Genomic DNA, 25053 nt, shown 5'->3' with positions numbered 1-25053 from the left:
TAGTAACCTGTCTCCCCCTCTAGAGGGCATTGTAGATTAACAAGTCCCTTAAACAATAAGAATGCATTAGGAGAAATAGAGAGATACGGTACACCCTTAAGAGAGGACAAAGTGGAGCTAATCACTCAAATGTACACTTGCAATGTCAGTAATGGTGTAAATCTCCGGGACCGATGAACTTTTCTTGCATACTCCTCCGTGGTGGAAGAGGGCCGTCTGGAAACATCTTCTACGGAGGGAGCACAGCGGAGACATCTCCTATTAGGTCGGCATATATTGCGGCATAAGAGATGCTGGAGACGAGGAGACGAACGGGACTGTCTACACACTTGGTGCCCCCTGCACTCCCGCAGGCCTATTTGGCAGCTCAGAGACCGACCTAAGAAGGAGATGTCTCCGCTGTGCTCCCTCCGTAGATCCCGGAGATTTACACCATTACTGACATTGCAAGTGTACATTTGAGTGATTAGCTCCACTTTGTCCTCTCTTAAGGGTGTACCGTATCTCTCTATTTCTCCTAATGCATTTTTATTGTTTAAGGGACTTGTTAATCTACAATGCCCTCTAGAGGGGGAGACGGGTTACTATATTCATTTGATTAATGGCATCGTACCAAAGGGAATGAATGAAAAAAGTTGTGATCCTGTTTCCTATAAGTCACTTTTATTACTTTTATTATCATGAGTATATTATCATTACTATTATTTTACAAGTGGTGAAAGGTTTCCTTTCTGTTGTTGTTTTTCTTTTTCTCATAGAATTTGGTGTTTGCTATAGGCTTATTTTAGTTTCTGGTATATATTTGTTTTCAACATGCTACATTATCAAGTCCTTACTCTGGAGGTCAAAGTTGACTGGCATTCCCAAGCTCACCTCTATGATGTCACTTCCTGCCCTCATGGTATATAGCTCCCATTTTTACAAGCTATCACTGCTAGCCTATTACACTGAAGAAGGAACACGTTCCGAAACATGTCTGTATTATAGGCTGCCATTAAATAAAAAAAATTCAAATCTGAGAGTGCTGGTCCGGCCTTCGCTTTTTTCTTCATAATGTTTGGGATTTCAGCACCCAGTGTTAGATACTGAGAGCGCGGTCTAACTTGACTTTGATACATAGCTACTTTGGTAGCTTAGAGACCTGCAGCTCCAGAGTTTACAGTTCACACTGTCCCTAGTGGATATACATCAGCTTTCGTAGCTACAACGATGGAGTCACGAGTCCCATTCTTGCCTGAAGCAGAGAGAGACTCGTATCCTACTCCATGGCGTGACCCTTACTAACTATTGGCAGGACGCCATCATCCAGAGGGGCCTGCTTATCGGCAAGACACCGAGCGGCATAAGAGATGCTGGAGACGAGGAGACGAACGGGACTGTCTACACACTTGGTGCCCCCTGCACTCCCGCAGGCCTATTTGGCAGCCCAGAGACCGACCTAAGAAGGAGATGTCTCCGCTGTGCTCCCTCCGTAGAAGATGTTTCCAGAAGGCCCTCTTCCACCACGGAGGAGTATGCAAGAAAAGTTCATCGGCCCTGGAGATTTACACCATTACTGACATTTCAAGTGTACATTTGAGTGATTAGCTCCACTTTGTCCTCTCTTAAGGGTGTACCGTATCTCTCTATTTCTCCTAATGCATTCTTATTGTTTAAGGAACTTGTTAATCTACAATGCCCTCTAGAGGGGAGACAGGTTACTATATTCATTTGATTAATGGCATCGTACCAAAGGGAATGAATGAAAAAAGTTGTGATCCTGTTTCCTACAAGTGACTTTTATTACTTTTATTATCATGAGTATTATTATCATTACTATTATTTTACAAATGGTGAAAGGTTTCCTTTCTGTTGTTGTTTTTCTTTGCTCATAGAATTTGGTGTTTGCTATAGGCTTATTTTAGTTTCTAGTATATATTTGTTTTCAACATGCTACATTATCAAGTCCTTACTCTGGAGGTCAAAGTTGACTGGCATTCCCAAGCTCACCTCTATGATGTCACTTCCTGCCCTCATGGTATATAGCTCCCATTTTTACAAGCTATCACTGCTAGCCTATTACACTGAAGAAGGAACACGTTCCGAAACATGTCTGTATTATAGGCTGCCATTAAATAACATTTTTTAAAATCTGAGAGTGCTGGTCCGGCCTTCGCCTTTTTCTTCATAATGTTTGGGATTTTAGCACCCAGTGTTGGATACTGAGAGCGCGGTCTAACTTGACTTCAAGGACTGACTATATGTTATCAATCTTGCGTTGATCCGATATTTTTTTCCCCGCGATCGCAGCGTGTGTCTAATGTACTGTAATGTATGCCATTGGTGGCGCTCGAAGCATAGAAAAACGATCTCCCCCCCCACCCTTTCGTGCATGCATGATGAAACATAATACCGATAATCTAGCGTTGATTTCAGATCGATTCAATAATCAGGCGAGAAATGGCACGATTTATAATGAAATGCAGTAAAGCTCCGTTTCCTGGGATTACACAGGATCACTCTAAAACTATACTCATATTCACCACGGTATAAAACAAATGTATGGATGAAAAAATTATCAGTTTTTTGCATGTTGACCGGAAGAAACTCACTGACAATTATTAGATCCATAGCTATAGTATTTAATATAATATCAGCACCCCCTGCTGAACGGCACTTGATGTGTTAAACAGTCCCCCGGACCTTGTGTATGCATTTGGAAACACTGTGATAACGATTGAATCCTGATAGGTGGCAGTGTCTCCTACCTTTTGAGTACATCTGGGCTAGTTTCCTGTCGGGGTTTTGCACTCGGGCAGCAAACTGACTCGACAATGGCGATCGTGTGTAGCGAACTATTGGAGATTATTATGAAGAGGAAAAAAGGTGATTATCCATCCATGAGGTGCGTTTTCACAGGACTACGTTAGACTCAGCATTTCTGGTAAATCATAAAAATACTAAAGTCAAACTGGCCGAGGCATTCCAGAGCCAGAATATTTCACTTTAAATGTTCAGCGATAACGACACAGACAGCGAGATTACAGAGTCAGACCTAGATGAGCCAGAATGGATGCCAAGTCGAGAAGCAGGTAAGAATACCCATCGTGGTTTTGTGAATAGAACAATCTATGCATCATTTACATTTACATTTACATTTAGTCATTTAGCTGACGCTTTTATCCAAAGCGACTTACAAGTTCTGTACGACAAGCCATCAGGAAGGGCACAACTCTATCAGCTGAGCAACAATGTTCATCAAAGTGTTGAGTGCTACAGTGTAGGTTAGTTTATTAGGACAAGTGCATGACAGTACGGTTAGTTAGGGTTAGATTTTTTTTTTTTTTTTTTTTTTTTAATTCAGATAATGGTTGAAGAAGTGCGTCTTTAGTCGACGGCGAAAGATTGGACGTGATTCGGCTGTCCTAACTGGGGTGGGTAGTTCATTCCACCATTGTGGGGCAAGGACTGAGAATAGGCGACTTCTCTTTGATGACCCTCCCGGAGCTTGGATAGGAGTAGGTCTGAGGCGGCCAGAAGATGCAGAGCGTAGGGGTCTTGAGGGTGTGTAGTTAGAGACCATTGACCGGAGGTAGGCGGGAGCGGTTCCCTTTGCCGCACGGTATGCTAGGTCGAGGGCCTTGAAGCGGATTCGTGCAGCAATGGGGAGCCAGTGCAGGTCCCTAAGAAGTGGGGTGACATGGGCCGACTTCGGTAGGTTTGAGATCAGGCGGGCCGCTGCGTTCTGAATGAGTTGAAGAGGCTTAGTGGCAGTGGCCGGGAGGCCAGCGAGCAGTGCATTGCAGTAGTCGAGGCGGGAGATGACTGTTGATTGGACGAGGAGTTGGGTGGCTTCTTTTGTCAGGAAGGGGCGTATCCTTCTGACGTTGCTCAGGAGGAATCGGCAGGTTCTGGTCGTCGCTGCGATGTGAGCAGAGAAGTTCAACTGGTCGTCGAGGACAACACCAAGGTTCTTGGCGGTCGGGGACGCAGTCACAGCTGCATTCTCGACTGTGATTGAAAGGTCGGTTAGGGGGGAGGATTTGGCCGGCAGGTGGAGCAATTCTGTTTTGCTTAGGTTCAGTTTGAGGTGGTTGGACGTCATCCAGGCTGAGATCCGCACAGAGACGTGGATATCTGAGGGAGGGAAGGAGAGGAAGAGTTGAGTATCGTCGGCATAACAATGGTAGGAGAAGCCATGAGACGTGATAATGTTACCCAGTGATTTAGTGTAGAGGGAGAAGAGAAGGGGTCCTAAAACCGAGCCCTGGGGGACACCCGTCCGCAGGGGGCGGGTGGCCGACAGGGTCCCTCTCCATGACACTTGGTAGGAGCGGTCATTGAGGTATGATGACAGCCATGTCAGCGCAGAGCCAGCCACTCCCATTCCTGCGAGGGCCGCAAGGAGGATCTGGTGGTTGACTGTGTCGAAGGCTGCAGATAGATCTAGGAGAATCAGGACAGAGGAGAGGCCTTTCGCTTTTGCTAAGTGAAGTGCCTCTGTGACCGCAATGAGGGCTGTCTCTGTGGAGTGACCAGTCCTGAAGCCTGACTGATTAGGGTCTAGGAGGTCATTCTGTAAGAGATAAGTAGTAAGTTGGTTGGATACAGCACGTTCAAGTGTTTTAGAAAGGAAGGAGAGAAGAGAGACAGGACGGTAGTTGCCTATGACAGTAGGGTTCAGGGTTGGTTTTTTTATGAGCGGCGTGACTCTGGCTTGTTTTAGGGAGGTGGGGACCACCCCCGAGTTGAGTGAGGAGTTGATGGTTGCAGTTAGGAATGGGAGGATGTCTGGTGCTATGGTCTGGAGGAGTGGGGAGGGTAGCTGGTCCAGCTGGCAAGTAGTCGGACGGTTTGACGTTACCAGTGTCAGGGTCTCTGCTTCTGTAATGGGAGAGAAAGATGACAGAGTGAAGGATGAGGTTCTCGATTCAGCATTTGGAATGGTTGGGAGAAGGAGCTGCGGATGTTCTCCACTTTTTCCTCAAACACGAGGCATTGGCCCTTGACCTGGAAATGTATCGAGCAACAAGCACGAACTGCGCATACTGCACACAAAACACAATATTTTGCTTTCTAGAAAATGAGCATGGATATTTTTTTTAAACGGGCCACTCTTTAGCCTGGGATTGCGCAGGAACGGAGTATGTATAAATAAACGGTTTGTTCCCTGTTGGAGTATAAATATTGCCTTTCAAATGAGCCATAGTATGTCTCCATAGCTATAATATAGAATATATGATGGCTCTACAAACATCGTTAAAACGGTCTGAAACGCTGGCACCAGGGAGTAGAGATGGGAAAACAGCGTCACAGACAATGAGTTAAGCATTGGACAGCCCGACGGCGGCCCGGCACACACTCACGGCACCTTTCGCTCGTCTACCGGCTCCTTTCGCTGATCATCCAATACACCGATAGAAAGTTGAATTTGCCGCCTTTCGATGGCCACCACACTCAACCAATTGCGTGCTTCGGGTCTCGAGTTACAAGACGATATATCTGGCGAGGGTCATTTGACCAGGCCGCTCCGTCAAGTGACCACGTCCTGTTCTCAACGGTCCTGAACTGACCAATCACTGCTGATGGCGAAAATGATTGATCACCTTTGTAGCCAACGAGCGTCCGCTCCCAGACGGGCGGGTGAGAGTGGGGGAATGTTGACGAAAAATACCTTTGTCCCGACTCAAGCGTCAGAATGAATGGAAGTGGACGGCCATTTTGGATAATCACGCTGTATTTTTACCGGTACACACATTACAAAAAACGTTCTCAAACACTCATTTTCTGTGGGATCTTTATACAATTTGGACGTGTACTACATAAGACTTCAGGCTATGGAACCGCTGTGTTTTCCAGCTCCTACCTATATGCTGAAACTTAAAAACAGGCATCTGGCAACAACTAAACTGAAATGTGAGTACACACAACTTTTACTTCAAGTTCAAGTTCATGTTTCTTTATTAGTTGTCATACAAAAATACAGAATACTTTTATATGAAATGGTTTTTTCTGTTTTGCTCCTGAGAGTGTGCTAGATAAAAAATAGATAAAGTATAAAATAGAAAGTCAAAAGTACGTAAACAAAAGTTCAATATACATATATACAATATACAATACAGAGTAGAAAAAATTAGTAACTGAGTTACAATATACAGTACAATGCAGAAATGGGATGAGGTACAACTTAGGGTAAGGTGCAATGAGGTATGAGTTGTAGTGCAAATCTCTTTACCAATAAATATAAAGTGTGTTAAAGTGTCTAAATTGGGTAAAGTGGGTGCTACAGTGAGTTGTTTATTTAAAGTGAGTGTGCGTGTGTATGTGTGCTGTGAGTGTATTTGATGGTCTTTTACATAGTGTCATTGTCATTGAGCATCCTGATGGCCTGGGGATAGAAGCTCCTTCTGAGTCTCTCTGTACTGGCCATGAGACTCCGGTAGCACTTGCCTGACCGCAGCAGTTCAAAGAGGCAGTTAGGGTGACTAGAGTGTGTTCAAACCTATGTTACTCTATTTCATTAGCACTCACAGTGATTCTTTATTGTGTTAGCAACTTCAGAATGTTTCCTTTCCAAAGAGACCAGACCCATGCATGTGCTATAAGTATAAGGTATAAAGTTAAGCTTTGCAAAAAAGATATGCAGTCGTCAAAAACAAAAACGGCCCTGTTTTTGCTCTAATGTTTAAGAGGCTAAGTGTTTGTGATGAAGATACAAAAACATTAGTTAAAAGTTGTGTGTGTTTCTGTGTGTCTGTTTCTGTGTGTCTGTGTCTCCGTGTCTGTGTCTCTGTGTGTGTGTTCCTGTGTGTCTGTGTGTTTGTGTGTCTGTGTGTTTGTGTGTGTGTTCCTGTGTGTCTGTCTGCGTGTCTGTGTGTGTCTGTGTTCCTGTGTCTCTGTGTCTCTGTGTGTGTGTCCCTGTCCCTGTGTCCCTATGTCTGTGTGTCTGTATCAGTGTTCCACACAGACCAGGATGAGCCGTCCTCCAGTGATGATGAAGGCATGCCCTACACCCGGCCGGCCAAGTTCAAGGCGGCCCACAGCTTCAAGGGGCCCTTTGACTTTGACCAGATCAAGGTGGTGCAGGACCTGAGTGGGGAACACATGGTGAGATCTGACCCCTGACCTCTGACCCCTAACCCTAACCTGAGTGGGGACCACATGGTGAGATCTGAGTCTGTACCGTCTGTCTGAAGGAAACAGGAAGTAACACCACTACAGTTACCAAGACGGCAAATACCTGATAAATGATTACATTTAGTCCAACGATTTCTCACTTTAAAGGTGCTATAGACAACACTGAGCCACTAGATGTCGCACTAGAGCACCAGCATGTCGGCATGTCTCGACTAGCAGCACGTTTATCCAATCAGGAGCGTTCCACATGGGGGAGATGGGAAATAGGGAGGGGATACATGCAACATGTAAACAACAACATACATTTTGGACCTGCCAAAACTTTTAACACTATGATCGCCGCGGACGAGTTTTCACGTCATTCCGAGCCATGCTCATTCTGCCGAAGACGCCGTAACTCGTCTTTGATGTCAATATTTCAAAAATCTGTCATCGAAATCATATTTCCTTTCCGGAGCCCTGAGACACACTGCTGATCTCCTCTCAACTCTCTAGCGGTTCAAGAGCGCCATCCGGTGGCCGATCGGCAGATCGCCAACCGGATATTAACCTTTGAACCGGTAGTGCTCATCCATATGTGGTCCGGCTACTCGCTATAGAAATGGATCGGGCATTTCTACATCCCATAATAGAAAAAAATCTGTTCCACGCTCATCTGCCAGCGGCGCGAGGAAGCCACGGTAAGATTCAGCGTTATTTTCTAACGTATTCTATACTAACTGATCTGATGAACATATGACCCACTCTGGATGAATCATCTAACGCTGCCCACGGAATTATAAACGATCCCCCGCCCATCCGGTCATCATCAGATGATGCGTAGAAACTTCTAGAACCACGTCCAGTTGAAACTTTTTATCTCGCACAGATTCCTACCAAACTATTTGATCATCAATATAATGCATTTAGGGCTATAAATCACGTTCTGAAGAAAGCTGCAGAAAACGATAAAAACATACTTATACTTTAGACCATATTTTAGTATGAATATGTGAATGAAAAAGTTTAACGTTGCTACAACCCTGAACAATACATATAGGACATTGAATGGGCCATAATAATGGCAATTTAGCAATAGAATTTAAAAAGTTATAGCCCTGCAAAGAAGGGGAACTTCTCCATAGACAAATAGAGCTGGCGAGGGATGGTAAATTATGAATTTAACCCATGGCGATTAAAGTGTTAATTATGAATTCATGAATCAATCATTTCTTAAAATCTTCAATAAAATCTTCTTTTATTCTGCACCTTTCTAAAAGCTCTGTCGATGTATTATTATTAGAGGTGGGCATAGATATCCTGGAGTTCATCTAGATTAATCTAGATTAAAATGGCTCAAATGATAATGACCAGAGGAGGAGATTTATCCTCTCCTCTTCATCTGAGGAGTCACTAGCTGTTCTATCTCCTTGTTCAACAGCATGAACATGTCTCTTCTTTTTGTAATTTCCAGTGTTTCTTTTAAAACCAGACTTATTGTAATTTTCTGTGCCCTTCTTATTTCTACACTATGTGGCCTTTTTTTCCACAATTACGACAATCCATTTCTTTACACCAACATGTTGGTGCAAGATGTCCTGTTTTTCCACAACGAAAACACAGACCCTGGTCACTTTGCCCGTCACTGACCTTGTGCACTCTACTCGTCGTTGCATGTAGCTGCTGGGCTTCCTTTGATGCCATTTCCATTGTTACACTGATATTGACAGCTCTCCAGTGTCAAATCACTCTGTCAGTAGTTTCTTCTGTGCACCTTCATTTCTTAATCCACACACAAGCCTGTCTCTCAATTTGTCTTTTAGTGAATCTCTAAATTCACAATGCTGCTGACTGGTTGCTCACACACAGACTGCTGCAATTGGTTTTGATAGTCTATCAGTGAGCTGGATGCAATCCTACCTTGAGGGGAGGGAACAGATGGTGGAGGTAAACGGTACTCTATCCCCCCCCCCTCACAGTGAGCTGTGGTGTTCCACAAGGAAGCATACTAGGACCGCTACTGTTCCTAATTTATGCAAATGACATGTCGTCAGCTTGTGACTGCAACTTGTTCCTGTTTGCGGACGACTCAGCCCTGCTGGTCTCTGACAAGAACAAGTTACAGGTTGAAAAAACCCTCAGCTCGGAACTAGGCAGAATCTGCATATGGCTCGCTGATAACAAACTATCATTACACATGGGCAAAACAGAGTCCATTCTCTTCGGTTCAAATAACAAACTCAGCAAGACCGACGGCTTCTCAGTTACAGTGGGTGACAATATTGTCACAAGGAAAGATGAAATTACCTACCTGGGTTCCATCCTAGAGGCTAATCTCTCCTGTGACAAAATGGCATCCAATGTAATAAAAAAAGTCAACCAACGAACTCGATTCTTGTACCGGATCTCCTCTCTGGTAAACAAGAACACCCTGAAGACTCTGGCAGGAGCACTCATTCAGGGGTACTACGACTATGCTTGCACCTCATGGTACCAAAGCACCTCAAAGGCGCTAAAAACAAAATTACAAACAGCTCAAAACAAACTGGTCAGACTACTGCTTGTCCTTACTCCTAGAACCCACCTCACCCCTGCCCACTTTGACAACCTAGGATGGCTTAGAGTAGACGACAGAGTACAACAACTTGCAATGGGCCTGGTCTACAAGATACACTACACGACCAAGGTACCCATGTACATGTCAAAATACTTCCCAAAGGTCAGTGAATACCACGATCACAACACCAGAGGGAGCTCCACAAATCATGTTAAACCCAGATTCGGCTCAAATAAGGGACTAAACACGTTTCGCAATTATGCCACATCAATGTGGAACGCCCTACCCAAAGCTGTAAAGGAATGTGGATCACTACCCACTTTCAAAACCTCTCTCAAGGGACACCTACGGGAGACTGCAATTCAACACTGGCCCCTGTAAATATCCTAACCCAACCCCCTCCAATGTACAGTCATTTACCTAGTATGGTTTTGTCAATAGTTCAATGTACAATTGTGTTTGTTTGTACAGTGTCTCCCCCCCCCCCCCCCCTCAATGTACAGTGTTACTTGTTTATACAGTGTGCCCCCCCCCCCCCCCCCCCCCCAACCACCTCCAATGTAAATTACCCAGTATGGTTGTCAATATCCCAATGTACCCAACCCCCCCCACCCAACCTCCTCCAATGTACAGTTTCTACGTCAAATGTATATACTCCCTTTTCTTGACTCCTTCTGTATCACAAAAAGTACTGTATTTGCAAATCTGGAATGTCATAAATGTATAGATGTAGCAGTACTGACTATCTGTATGTCATGTATGTCATATATGTCTATATGAATTGAAAATGGGGGACCCTGATGGAAACAAGACAAACGTCTTTCTCAGGTCTGCATCCCCTTAACAATTGTATGTATTGAGCCGTACTGTATTGTACCCATTCTGCAATCTGTTAAATAAAGTTTTCATTCATTCATTCATGCAGAAGCAGGTTTCTCAACAAATCCAATGTAGCTCAAGCTCAGTGTAACAGTTCCATTGTTCCACATTGTCATCAAACGGTCCAATATTTCCAATAACCCAAGCCATTTCTGTTGTAAACACTCACGATAGTCCAGTCGATCCTTCCTTTAGTGTGTCAAGTGGATTCTTGTAGATGTTTCTAAGTGCCGGTGCAACGTGAGCTAACATGCTAACTCGCTAAGCTAACGTTAATAAGGTAAACAAACGTCCTGACGGACTTATTCTTTCTTGCATTGCGCAGATTCAGACGTCCTCATCGCCTAATTGTGTTATATCCTGAGGACTTCTTAACCTCACCTGTATAACAATGATTACCGGACCACTACTTTAGTTTGACACATTAGCACAATGTCACGCTGGGAACTATGGCAAGTATTTAAGGACAATACATCACACTAATGTGTGGCTCCGAGACCCAACTTTGAGAAATAGATTAACGGCGTCAATTGTATTATCGCGCGATAATAGTCCGGCGTTAACGCAGCCCGTTAACGCTGTTAATGGCCCAGCTCTAATTATTATTATCTAAATGATAAGTCTACATGTGGATCTATAGCACATTATTATTATCTAAATGATTAGTCTACATGTGGATCTATAGCACATTATTATTATCTAAATGATTAGTCTACATGTGGATCTATAGCACATTATTATTATCTAAATGACCTTGTAACCAGTACCCAGTAACCACTAACCAGTAACCAGTAACCACTACCCAGTACCCAGTACTCAGTAACCAGTACCCAGTAACCAGTACAACACTGACAGTAAACAGTGTATAGCTGTTATAGCTCTTTTTTACAGTGTATATTTTTAGTAGGTTGGTTTTATATGTATTTCCCCAAACTTCAACACAATATGACAATGAGTGTGCAATACAGAGTACAGTGATTTCTGATTTAAGATGTATTTCGATCTAAATGATTAGTCTACATGTGGATCTATAGCACATTATTATTATCTAATGATTAGTCTACATGTGGATCTATAGCACATTGAATGTGTGGTCTTGTGCCTCCCTGCCTCCAGGGGGCAGTGTGGACCATGAAGTTCTCTCACTGTGGACGGCTGCTGGCGACGGCAGGGCAGGACAATGTGGTGCGGATCTGGGTCCTGAAGAACGCCTTCGACTTCTTCAACAACATGAGGATGAAGTACAACACGGACGGTGAGCATCAGCCTCTGGCACCAGTAACCAGTAACTAGTAACCAGTAACCAGTACAACACTGACGGTAAGCATCAGCCTCTGGCACCAGTAACCAGTAGCCACTAACCAGTAACTAGTACAACACTGACAGTAACCATCAGTATCTGTTCATCAGTAACTGTATCATTTGTTTGAACATATCCTCCATATCCTTTTTTTTATGGTAAAGCTTTTGGTTATTCAGGACTTGAAATTGCTACCAGCCACCAGCCAAATACTGGTGCATTTCTGCAATAGTCTGGTCAGTGGCTGCTAAGTCTGGTCAGTAGCTGCTAAGTCTGGTCAGTAGCTGCTAAGTCTGGTCAGTAGCTGCTAAGTCTGGTCAGTAGCTGCTAAGTCTGGTCAGTAGCTGCTAAGTCTGGTCAGTAGCTGCTAAGTCTGGTCAGTAGCTGCTAAGTCTGGTCAGTAGCTGCTAAGTCTGGTCAGTAGCTGCTAAGTCTGGTCAGTAGCTGCTAAGTCTGGTCAGTAGCTGCTAAGTCTGGTCAGTAGCTGCTAAGTCTGGTCAGTAGCTGCTAAGTCTGGTCAGTGGCTGCTAAGTCTGGTCAGTAGCTGCTAAGTCTGGTCAGTAGCTGCTAAGTCTGGTCAGTAGCTGCTAAGTCTGGTCAGTAGCTGCTAAGTCTGGTCAGTAGCTGCTAAGTCTGGTCAGTAGCTGCTAAGTCTGGTCAGTGGCTGCTAAGTCTGGTCAGTAGCTAAGTCTGGTCAGTGGCTGCTAAGTCTGGTCAGTGGCTGCTAAGTCTGGTCAGTAGCTGCTAAGTCTGGTCAGTAGCTGCTAAGTCTGGTCAGTAGCTGCTAAGTCTGGTCAGTGGCTGCTAAGTCTGGTCAGTAGCTGCTAAGTCTGGTCAGTAGCTGCTAAGTCTGGTCAGTAGCTGCTAAGTCTGGTCAGTAGCTGCTAAGTCTGGTCAGTGGCTGCTAAGTCTGGTCAGTAGCTAAGTCTGGTCAGTAGCTGCTAAGTCTGGTCAGTAGCTGCTAAGTCTGGTCAGTAGCTAAGTCTGGTCAGTGGCTGCTAAGTCTGGTCAGTGGCTGCTAAGTCTGGTCAGTAGCTGCTAAGTCTCCTAATAGACAGTCTCCTCCCCACGCATGTATATATTCTCTCCCCGCCGTATGTATATTTCTCTCCCACCCACCCACCCACCCCCTCCAAATGTACAGTCCCCTCCCCATCATATGTATATACTCTGTCAGGATCTATGGGTAACAGTACTGTATATTTGAATACCGTTTATGTCACAAATGTATAAGTACTAAATACCTATATGTCCCTATGCCATAAATGTCATGTATGTTGTGTATGTCATAAATGTTGTCGTGGAAATATATTATCATACCATTGTGGTATTGTATGAGAGGGCGCTGTCATCAGATATCAACGTAATGTGTGCGTTTCTCTTTAAGAGAAGCACACATTAGCCAGTCAAAACAATATGGTTATGAACTATGTTGATCCTTGCTATAAGGCCATAAGTGACATTGTTATGGGATCCGCTCTGTTTTCCTTGTGAGGCAGCCATAATAGTCATTTCAGCCAATCCTCAGGGTGATGTTCCAGCTCCTTCCACGTCATATGTATATATTAATTTTGTATTAACGGTCTTGCCGAACGAGAGATCGTCCTCACTTGGTGATCGGACATTTGTTTACATGGTCTGATCTTCAACTGTGCATTCCTTATCAATTGATCTATGTGAGGAATTAAATCTATTTTCTATTTCCTTATTTCAACTTTTGGACTCAGAACAAGTTATTGCTCATTATTATATTATTAATCTCCCATAACAATGTCAATATGAATTGAAAATGGGGACGTCTTTCTCTGGTCTGCATCCCCTTAACAATTGTGTGTATTGAGCCGTACTGTATTGTACCCATTCTGCAATCTGTTAAATAAAGTTTTCATTCATTCATTCATTCAGTGGCTGCTAAGTCTGGTCAGTAGCTAAGTCTGGTCAGTGGCTGCTAAGTGGTCAGTAGCTAAGTCTGGTCAGTGGCTGCTAAGTCTGGTCAGTGGCTGCTAAGTCTGGTCAGTGGCTACTAAGTCTGACAGGCAGCCCACCTATATTCCATCCATGTATTCTATTTCAGTAAAAATATTAAAAGAAAGAAAGAAGCTACTTTGTCTAATGAGAAATGAATCTGCTGATGAACCAACTCTCCGCTGTGGTTGGTTGATGAATAACCAGGCGTGCGTTCCTGAAATCAACTGGGGTTGCACACACTAATGGCGCACAGACTACAGAGACAGTGCCTAATTGCCTCTACGAATGGAATGTAACACATGTCATTCACAACAAGTTAGGTGTGAATGTATCTGAGAACGTATTTAACACACCTGACGACCGGCGCTATATTGATATGCAAAGTAGCCCAGGTGGGTACCTATAGCGAGTACTTATCTGACCCTGCACGGAGTGCAACCCCGTCCCATGACGAACGCATGCCTGTGAATAACTGAGTTTGCTGTCCTGATAATACTCCTCCCCCTCCTCCCTCCCTCCCAGGGCGTGTGTCCCCCTCTCCGTCTCAGGAAAGCCTCTGCTCCTCCAAGTCGGACACAGACGGGGTGAGTAGAACAATGTCCAGATCTGTGCTGAATAAACCAATACAATAAATCAATAAAGGTAGAATCTGTAACGCTGTCAAATGGTGACCTCTAGTGACCCCTCTTGGTTCTGCATTACAGATCAGATTAGATCACATTAGATTATGCAGCACAAGTACAGTGCAATGGAAAGAAGTTTGGCATCCAACCAGAGTGCAACTGTAACAGTAAAGTGCGATACTAATATACAATGTACAGGGGATTAAACATGATATATAACAAGCTACTGGTATTATGCTAAACTGATGTACTGTATGTACAGTATAATTATGCTATACAGTGATACAGGTATAAAGGGGGGACGGGTATAAATATACTATGGTAGTAAGACATACTGGTATAAATATACTATGGTTTTTTAATGCACATTAAAATTTGTAGATATGGTGTACATAAAAACCTTGGAGATTTTTTCGTGCTAAGAGTAAGAACCTACCAGTTCAACCAAGAGAAGGAAAGTATAATTTAAGAGGGTGGTGTATTCTTAAAACATGTAAAAAGGTAAGAACTCATGTAAAAGCTAGATGTGTTTAAATTTTGGGAGTTAAATTGTGGAATAGCCTTAGTGACTGGTTGAAGTTGTGTACTTCTCAGGGGAGATTTTTTTGTTTCTTAAATTTCTTTTTTAAATTATATCTTGCAGCATATTTGACGTTTTTCTTTCTTATATTAAAGTATATTTAGTTTTTAAGAATTGTAAAGGATAGGCAAAAATAAGCATGTGCTTCAGCCTATTCCTTCTTTCGGTCATTGAGTTTGGATTTTGTGTGTGAGCTTACTTTGATTTTTACATTTGTGATTTTTTTTTATTTTTTTTTTATTTTTTTTGAAAGTCCACAAGACATACTGATATAAATATACTATGGTAAGTCATACTGGCCAGTGGTATAACTATTAAGAGTAGGTATGGGATATAGATATAATATATACAGGTATGTGAAAAGGGATATATGCAGATATATCCAACAGTTGCAGATAAATATATATATACAGTAATATAATGATTGTACATGGCTGGCTATAATAAAAACACTATTTAGTTAGTGACTTGATGTCCACATTGAGCCGTGTCTCTGTCCCCAGCTGGGCTGTGCTCCGGAGGACCCCGACACAGAGGACAGGAACGCCCCGTTCCGCCCGGTGCCCTTCTGCAAGTACAAGGGCCACACAGCGGACCTGCTGGACCTGTCCTGGTCCAAGGTGACGCGTCGGAACATGTTATCTGTGACATACTGTAGATCAGCGGTTCTCAAACTACGGGTCGTGAGTCGCAACACAAAGTGGGGTTGTGGGTAGGTGACAGTGGGGTTGCGCATTGGCAAGTAAAAAAATTTAAATAAAATTTAAATACAATTATACTTTTATTTATTTTTTATGTTCTGGCAACATATTTCTGCTAAATAGCCTCACATATCGGCATGTAACTCAAGAACCGCTGAACAGATTTTGTAGCCTGAAACGGCAATTGACAGGCAACAAATAGGGCTTTAATTCGAATATGCACACCCGAGCCGCTAGTGGTCAGCAAAGTGGCGCGTTGGGCCGGTGGGCAAATTGTTAACAAGATGGCCCGGGGCCGGTGACAGTTAAGAGATTAAGTGTGGGGTCACCAAAATAAAATGGGGTCGTGGTATAAAAAGGTTTGAGAACCCCTGCTGTAGATGCTCCCTGCTGTTCAGGGTTAGACGTCTTCAGATTAATAAGTCAAAACAAGCTGTTCAGAGTTATTGTTCAGAGTGTTTTACTCTGCTGTGGGGGGGGGGGGGGGGGGGGGGATAATTAAGGGAAGGAAATAATTAATAACATTTAGTGTGCTGCTACGTCCACCAACAATAAAATATATATGTAATTATAATAATTTCTTTACGGCAGTCTTATTAAAAACAATACAACACATCTACCGCCACATCTGAAACGTAATCATGACGTTTGTCTTGTCGTTGCAGAACTTCTTCCTGCTCTCGTCCTCCATGGACAAGACGGTCCGCCTCTGGCACATCTCCAGGAGGGAGTGTCTCTGCTGCTTCCAGCACATAGACTTCGTCACCGCCATCGCGTTCCACCCCAGAGTGAGTCGGGAGGTGGGATCTGAACCAGCGGGTGGTGCTCTGAGACCTTCTCTGAACCAGCGGGTGGTCGTCTGAGACCTTCTCTGAACCAGCGGGGCGTGGTCTGAGACCTTCTCTGAACCAGCGGGTGGTGCTCTGAGACCTTCCCTGAACCAGCGGGTGGTGGAATGAGACCTTCTCGGGAGGAGGTCTGCTGAGGGAGGAGGTCTGCTGAGGGAGGAGGTCTGCTGAGGGGGGAGGTCTGCTCAGGGAGGAGGTCTGAGGGAGGAGGTCTGCTGAGGGGGGTGGTCTGCTCAGGGAGGTCTGAGGGAGGAGGTCTGCTGAAGGAGGTCTGCTGAGGGAGGAGGTCTGCTCAGGGAGGACCTCAGGGTTCATGTGTTCTGTGTCTGCAGGAGGTCAGGGTTCATGTGTTCTGTGTCTGCAGGACCTCAGGGTTCATCTGGAGGTCAGGGTTCATGTGGAGGTCAGGGTTCATGTGTTCTGTGTCTCCAGGACCTCAGGTCAGGGTGGAGGTCAGGGTTCATGTGTTCTGTGTCTGCAGGACGACCGGTACTTCCTCAGCGGCTCTCTGGACGGGAAGCTGCGTCTCTGGAACATTCCGGACAAGAAGGTTGCACTCTGGAACGAGGTGGACGGCCAGACACGCCTCATCACCGCCGCCAACTTCTGCCAAAACGGGAAGTACGCCGTCATCGGGACCTACGACGGCCGCTGCATCTTCTACGACACCGAGGTACGTCTGACGTGTTGATGAAGCATGAAGGAAAACTTTATATACTTTATATCTTGTTCAAACACCTGTTTAGTACTGAACCCAGGTGATTTACTATTAACCCAGGTGATTTACTAGTGATGGTACTGAACCCAGGTGATTTACTAGTGATTGTACTGAACCCAGGTGATTTACTAGTGATGGTACTGAACCCAGGTGATTTACTAGTGATGGTCCTGAACCCAGGTGATTTACTAGTGATGGTCCTGAACCCAGGTGATTTACTAGTGATGGTACTGAACCCAGGTGATTTACTAGTGATTGTACTGAACCCAGGTGATTTACTAGTGATGGTACTGAACCCAGGTGATTTACTAGTGATGGTACTGAACCCAGGTGATTTACTAGTGATGGTACTGAACCCAGGTGATTTACTAGTGATGGTACTGAACCCAGGTGATTTACTAGTGATGGTACTGAACCCTCTTTGTTTTGGGGTTTCTTCCGCAGCGCCTTAAGTATCACACTCAGATCCACGTGAGGTCGACCAGAGGGAGGAACAGAGTTGGACGCAAGATCACCGGCATCGAGCCTCTGCCTGGAGAGAACAAGGTACACGGTCCCTAGATCCATCTGATCCAGTCCATAGATCCATCTGATCCAGTCCATGGATCATCTGATCCAGTCCCTAGTTCCATCTGATCCAGTCCATAGATCCATCTGATCCAGTCCATAGATCCACCTGATCCAGTCCATAGATCCATAGATTCAGTCCCTAGTTCCATCTGATCCAGTCCATAGATTCATCTGATCCAGTCCATAGATCCATCTGATCCAGTCCATAGAGCCACCACCGCAGAATGTAGCGTAGCGCTGTATCTGAACGTACCGTTAGTTAGTGAGTCTAGTCTTTATGGTTTCACTGTTCGTCAGGGGTCTGCACAGTAATATCAACATGTTGCTGAATCATAATCCCTGCATCAGGCTAAGCGTGTATCTGGGTTAATGATGTTTACATACCAATACACAAACAGAACATGAGTCATGATGGTTTCTCGCTGCTTCTCAGATTCTGGTGACCTCCAATGATTCCCGGATCCGCCTGTACGACCTGCGGGACCTGTCTCTGTCCATGAAGTACAAGGGTTATGTGAACAGCAGCAGCCAGATCAAAGCCAGCTTCAGGTCAGGACTCTTCTGCTTCCGTTACTGCTTCACATAGCAGACACTTTGGTCTCAATAAGCTCCAGTTAATGAGGTTCCTCTGCATATAACTGCATATGCTTCATCTGGAGGAAACTACTTCACAGATATAAGATAGTAGATAGATAATAATATATGATATACTTTAATAATAGATGGATACTGGACAAAATTTATAAAATCCTTAGCATTATTTGATGTTTCTTTAGTTAGGCCGGGCAGAAACAGGCTTAACAGAAAACCTTCCTCCTCTCACAGTCATGACTACTCGTTCATCGTCAGCGGCTCAGAGGACAAGTACGTGTATATCTGGAGCACCTACCACGACCTGAGCAAGTTCACCTCCGTGCGGAGAGACCGCAACGACTTCTGGGAGGGCATCAAAGGTAATTAGATATACTTTATTGATCCCCTCTGGGACATTCAGGTAGCTCTCATCAGTCAACATTACAGTTGACAAATGTTAAAATAGACAGACATAAAACAAACTATACGAGTCAAACAATGAGGTGAACAAACAACTCCCTCCCTAATCCAAAAACGACTTGTTTATACATCTCGGGGACAATAGAAATAGTGTCTGGGATGGTACCAAACCTCTTTAGGGATGGTACATCTTTAGGGATGGTATCAAACCTCTTTAGGGATAGTACCAAACCTCTTTAGGGATAGTATCAAACCTCTTTAGGGATAGTATCAAACCTCTTTAGGGATGGTACCAAACCTCTTTAGGGATGGCATCAAAACATCTTTAGTGTTGGGTTCACTGCTGTAGGCTCCCTCATGGGACAACCCCAACATCCCTCACAAGAGCCATTAGGAATGTCTGACCACTAAGTGTGTCTGACTCTTGTATAATATAAGCCACAGACCCTCATCTGCACCTTTTGTAGTTTATTTTTTACATTCAGATCAGATTGTATTGCCTATATTTGTCTTTCTATTATTACCCTGCCCATACCTGTACCTCCCCTCCCCCATGCTGCTATGATTTCCTCAAAGGGGATGAATAAAGGAACATCTTATCTTAACTAACCTCGTTCCCAGTTTTATCTCCTCCGTGAGATAAAGCCTGGTAAAGAACTACTGCCGCAATTGTCTGTGGGGTAGAATTTCCGGTGTATGTACTTCCCCTGGAAGCTGCCTCCGAACGGACCAAACTTTTCCAGAATCCTGTCAGCAAACAAGCTAGAACGTCCCGGTCATGTAGTAAATTCTTCAGGCAAAGCCGTTGCAGTGGCTTAAACGAGGAAATATTGTGCACTTCACACGTTTCTATAATTGTTTTGTCGAAACCGGAAAGCCTGTAGCCTGTACTTCCGTTTAGACACTTTAGGAGGCATATCTTTACCAGCCTATATCTGAACTGACTCTGTTCCTCAGCTCACAACGCAGTGGTCACCTCGGCTGTCTTCGCGCCGCACCCGGGCCTCATCGTGCCACAGGAGGCCGGAGCGGAGAAGCCGGATGCAGAGTGCAAGAGCCTGGACTCCAACGACTCCGAGACCATTCCCTCAGGTCAGAGTTCACCTGGTTCCTCTTGGAGGAAGACCGGGCGTCTACTGCTCGTTACGAGACAGTTTGATGTGTTGTTTTAGTACAACGTTCCTCCTGGCGAACAAATTTTTTTTAAAGAAAAATCCAGATAGATTGATTGCATGATATTACTCGATTGTATTGTATTACTCGTGGAGGGATTTCTTTTTTTAAATGTATATATTTTGTATTAAAACTTAATTGTTCATTCACGTATGTTTAATGAAACCAACAAACATTTTTTTATCCACTTTTTCTCCGGTTTTCTGTGCTTTTTCTCCCATAACAATTTTAGTCGTTATGCCAATTCCCCCCTCCCCTTCCTGGTCATTGCTCGCATGTGCCCCCCACTTGTCGTCTAGGGAGCCCTGAAGTCTATCAGATGCTTCCTCCGAGACATAAGAGACAGCCAGCAGCATCTTTTCACCTGCCAGCGCTGGTGAGGTGTAACGTGTGGGAGGCTCACACTACCCTCACCATCCCTCCCTCGCTGTGCAGGCGCCCTGACCGACCTGTAGGAGTCGCCGTTTACGACGACCAGAATACCACCCCGCCGGCCTCCCCAGCCTGAATCCAACAAACAGTTATAATCGTACACATACATGTGAAACAAATGTATATTTTCAGTAATCGATTACTCAAGCCCACCCCTAACATGAATCACATAACTGTATAATGTATTTATATAGCACAAAACCCCTTTACCTTCATGCCAGTGAGCGTAGAAACAGTGTTGTCATGGATGCTGGAGGCAATCATTCGCTGGTCAAGTAGTTGGTTGTTACAAATTTATTAGGTCAAATAGGAGATTGGCTTAAAGAGGACCCAACCAGAAGTACCCTGGACATGGGTATTCAAGGTAGACACAAAGGGGAGGTTAGACAGGACGTCGCTGTGGGAGACAGATTCTACCACGTGTTTAACACTGAATGTAATGTTGTTTCAGGAGCTCTGAAGACAGACCACACGGAGGTGCTGCTCTCTGCCGACTTCACTGGTGCCATCAAGGTTTTCATCAACGTCAAGAAGTACTGAGTGGTTTCCGACGAGCTGCCCTGCCTGCACTCCTCCCTCGCGGGTCTGTGTTGGTGTTCTGGTCCTCGTTAACGACAGGCTTTTCAACCCTGTGGACACAGGACCCTGATGGCTCCGTTTTCATATCGGAGAAAGAGAGACCAGTGTCATTTCTATCCCAGCTGGAAGAAGGAACCTTCCTTGGGGCACTTTGTCGTGTAGTAAAACATATAGTAGGATATAAACATGTTTGTGTCGGGGCTCACGGGACTTTTCCTACCTTAATATTGCCCCACGCATTAGAAGTGCCTATTGATTTGAACGCTACTAAGAATCAGCCAATCACAACAACGCTCAGGAGCTCAATGACAACGAACCTGTAGCTGTTTTCAAGAGTAGGACTGTGAAGTCGTGACCTTGGTCTCTGAGCAGGGGAGGCGGGCAGGAAGTGGAACCTGGACACAAGAGGCCCCTTCCTGTCCTTGAGATACCAAACGACTGTGAAACGTGTTTGGCATCGAGAGACGTCAGCGTGTTGGATGGAACTGAAGGCGCGGGTTGTACTTCCAAGAAGCGGGATCACCCAGTTACTGAAGAAACACCTGTACTTTTGATTCGCAATGGTTTGAATAATTGTCACTTAAAATATCTTGGTTCTTCTATGTGGATGTGTAGTAAGTTCTCATATCAACTGATAATAAATGTGATGTGGATGAATGCGAGTTACTCCTCTTCTTGAAACATCACCCCCCCGTCAGAGGGTGGTACAGTCGGGACAGGTCTGGAAGCCGCTCCTCACGATGGCCACAGGATGAATCCATAGCAGATTGGGGGGGATATTGGTGCTGGAGAGGTTCCCCCTGTGTGTGTATCGGTCTAAAAGGATATTGATATTGTACTTTGTGATACAGAGTCGACGTGTCAGAAATCAAACCAAAGCCATTGATTTTCTGCCATTTTCTCTCCTAATAAAAAATATACTTGTTAAAAATTTTTGCCAATGACACAAAAGCTACTGTTGAGTTTCTACTGGAAGAAGTGGCTCGGAACTGAAGAGCTGGTTCTGGTGACTCCACCCACAGCCATAATGTTCCTGCTTTTCTAGTACCGACTTCTCCACAAACTGACACTGTCGTAAATTGTAAGCCACTGGCAATTATTTGTTACAAATCTAAATGTCTTAATTGTGTTTAATAAAAGATTTAACCAACGATTTAAAAACATCCTGATCAACTCATTGTGTGCGTATTAGATTTCAGATTTAGGGATTAACCATAAACTACAGTCTTTCCTCAGTGAGTGAACACCGTCCGTAAAGGACGAAGCAAGAGGCTCCAAATTAAACACATTAGTAACAATCAGTCTGACGTCAGAGGTCCTGACTGATCACAAACTAGTTGTGTTTCCTCAGCGCTCCTGACTGATCACAAGCTAGTTGTGTTTCTGGCCTCAGGTCCTGACTCACAAGCTAGTTGTGCTCCACCGTCTGCAGGGAAAGACTAAAGTAGCATCTTCTAATAGTTTGATACAGTATTTACATTGAATGAGGATTTTACCAAAACTTTAGACTTCATTCCTCTTTGTCCATTCATTTAGTATTTGGTGTCAAATTAATTTCCTGTGGCGACGAGAAGCAGATGCTTGATAGAAGCATCTGAAAACATTTATCTGCATCTGAAAACATTGATCTGCATCTGAAAATACATTATTCTGCATCTGAAAACAGGTATTGATCTGCATCTGAAAACGGGTATTGATCTGATCAATAGGACAGCGTTCCTGCAGATTTAATAACGATACCCTCCGCTTCCAAAAAGGTCTGGAAGAACAACACAGGTCCGTCACCAGCAGTGGTTTATTGTCGAGTCTCAGACTAGTTGCAACATTCGGATTGAAACAGGGTCTAAAAACAAACGTTAAAACAAAATATAACTCTAATTAACAATGTTCATCAAACTTCATCATACAAAAATGTGCTGAATCTTGAGGAGCGGGGCGAGCGAGGCGAGAGGGGCGAGAGGAGAGGTGAGCGAGAGGGAGAAACAAGTAGCTGTCAGTCATTCTGAGGAGCCAATCACAAACATCCACTATGTTTACATGCAGACAGAAATAATGAGGTTTTCTGCTGTGAACAGTGGTGATGAAGCTTCGCAAAACAGAGTGAAGAGATCTGTTACTTAGCTCCTTCATTCAACTACAGGGAGAGCTCAACCTGTCATTTAGCTACATAAAATGATTCATGGTTTCAGTTTCCTCAGGTTGATATGACATTAGCTTAGCATTGTACTGACGTTCGCTAGCTAACGGTACTTCCTCTCATCAAGGTGTTTGGACCTGGAAGTGGGTCAACAGAGTGGACCAGCACCTCTGCTCCTGTGCATGTAAACATAGTGCGTGTGGGCTGGGCTGGGGAGCCAATACTGGCTGTTCAGTTAGGCTCTGCTCACTTACAATGTACACAATTACAAATGTCAATTTTAACAACGAACTCATAAACCATAAGAGGATTTATTAACACTTTCTTTATGAACTGGATATAAGAACCGTTTTTGTAACAATAAAATATGTCCCAGTATTTGAACTTTTGAAGAAAACCTGAATTGAAAGCATTGAAAGTGAATTGATCCCCAACCCTGCTGATGCAGACAGCAACCAGCTCCTTCAGTGAAGAGAGAGAGAGACACATACAGAGAGAGAGAAAGACAGACAGACAGAGGAGACAGACAAGAGAGAGAGACAGACAGACCGAGAGAGTGAAGAGAGGGAGAGTGAAGAAAGAGAGGAGAAAAAGAGGGAGAGTGAATAAAGAGAGTGAAGGGAGAGAGGGAGAGTGGAGAAAAAGAGAGAGAGAAGAGAGAGAGCTCAGTGTCAGTGTCTGCTCTTCTTGGACTTCTTGTGGGAGCGGTGAGGTGACCTTGAGCTGGACCTCCAGCCGCGCCCTTCTGCTGACGGAGATCTGGAGCGTCTGGATCTTTTAGGGGACTTGGTTCTGTTGAACAAGATGGTCCGAGTTAACAACACTAGTTACATTAACCTCTTCCACCCGTGCGGTACCGGTACCGGACCGCAAGCGACATCACGTCATAAATCATTCTCTCTAGACCGACATAATGTTCGTCATAGTGTATATTTTCAGCAATACATTTGTTTACCAATAGGTTAAAGTGTTATTAATGAAATATGAGTATTCAATAGATCGCGAATTTCGACCGGAAATAAATCCGAGCGGCCATTTTGCTGTAGTCATTATGATGAAGGGCTTTCAATGAGCTAAAAAAATAAAAAATACATCTCCTAGGCCCTAGGGGTTTCCAGCTTTCTGGAATCAAATGACTTCCTGATTAATATTTTTTATTTATCGCAGTGGCAGTTTTTTTTTATGTCTGGTCATTTTTAGCATGGTGTTATTCACTGTCAAAGATGCAAAGAAAAATCATAATTTCTCCTTTGTTTCATTACAATTTAAGCAAGCCTAGTAATAGACACAATATTTCTATTACATTCACCGAGGTCCATAGGTCCCTAGATACCAAGAACATGCAAATGGACCTTGTAGAAGTGGAGCAATCTTCCATTTACTTAGGTATCTATTTTAGGCGGATTTTCAGAAAATAGGGCAGACCTCTAGTATATATATATATATGGTAAATAGAAAACACTTGCTTTGAAGGAGAGCTGCGCTCCTCAGAGTCTCGACTCCGTCCTCTCTTGTCCTCCGAGTCTCGACTTCGTCCGCTCTTCTCCTCCGAGTCTCGACTTCGACCTCTCTTCTCCTCAGAGTCTCGACTTCTCTTCTCCTCCGAGTCTCGACTCCGTCCTCTCTTCTTCTCTCGGTCTTCGCTCTTTTTACTCTTGTCTTTGTCTCTCCTCTCCTCCGTCTTTTCCCGCCTCTCCTCCTTCTTTGATCTCTCCTTTGACTTTGACTTGGCCGTGGACCTCTCTTTCTTCTCCTTCTTCTCTTTCTCCTTGTCGTCCTTGTCAAACTCCTGAGGACCAGAAGGGGGACAGAAGACAGGGATCAACCAGCTGCTGTCTGGACAACAACAGTGTTTGATCATCCCATCTAAAGGTTGATATAATGTGTCTTAACAGTCTAA

At 44.3% G+C, this 25053-nt stretch overlaps 2 protein-coding genes across 5 annotated transcripts in view; one reads left to right on the top strand and one right to left on the bottom strand.

The window, feature by feature from the left end:
• The window catches only part of wdr44 (WD repeat domain 44), a 79749-nt gene extending 57585 nt beyond the window's left edge, over window positions 1-22164 (top strand). For both annotated transcript variants that reach the window (XM_084319793.1, XM_084319792.1), the window contains exons 12-22: window positions 6935-7086; window positions 11648-11786; window positions 14322-14383; window positions 15506-15622; window positions 16369-16491; window positions 17033-17224; window positions 17714-17815; window positions 18273-18388; window positions 18665-18792; window positions 19790-19924; window positions 20889-22164. In XM_084319793.1, the coding sequence (XP_084175919.1) occupies window positions 6935-7086; window positions 11648-11786; window positions 14322-14383; window positions 15506-15622; window positions 16369-16491; window positions 17033-17224; window positions 17714-17815; window positions 18273-18388; window positions 18665-18792; window positions 19790-19924; window positions 20889-20977 (1355 nt within the window). In that variant the 3' untranslated portion in view covers window positions 20978-22164. The remainder of the gene's footprint in view (window positions 1-6934; window positions 7087-11647; window positions 11787-14321; window positions 14384-15505; window positions 15623-16368; window positions 16492-17032; window positions 17225-17713; window positions 17816-18272; window positions 18389-18664; window positions 18793-19789; window positions 19925-20888) is intronic.
• A 635-nt stretch (window positions 22165-22799) lies between these two features.
• LOC311233658 (U2 snRNP-associated SURP motif-containing protein) overlaps window positions 22800-25053 on the bottom strand; it is a 73496-nt gene continuing 71242 nt past the window's right edge. For all 3 annotated transcript variants that reach the window (XM_084320638.1, XM_084320639.1, XM_084320640.1), the window contains exons 23-24: window positions 24620-24942; window positions 22800-23945 (exon numbers count right to left, since the gene is read on the bottom strand). In XM_084320638.1, coding sequence (XP_084176764.1) covers window positions 23825-23945; window positions 24620-24942 — 444 coding nt within the window. In that variant the 3' untranslated portion in view covers window positions 22800-23824. The remainder of the gene's footprint in view (window positions 23946-24619; window positions 24943-25053) is intronic.

This window comes from Notolepis coatsorum (assembly GCF_963971535.1).
Source record: "Notolepis coatsorum genome assembly, chromosome: 8".
NCBI lineage: Eukaryota > Metazoa > Chordata > Actinopteri > Aulopiformes > Paralepididae > Notolepis > Notolepis coatsorum.
The sequence above is the reverse complement of the archived record's forward strand: the minus strand, read 5'-3'. Positions and strand labels throughout refer to the sequence as shown.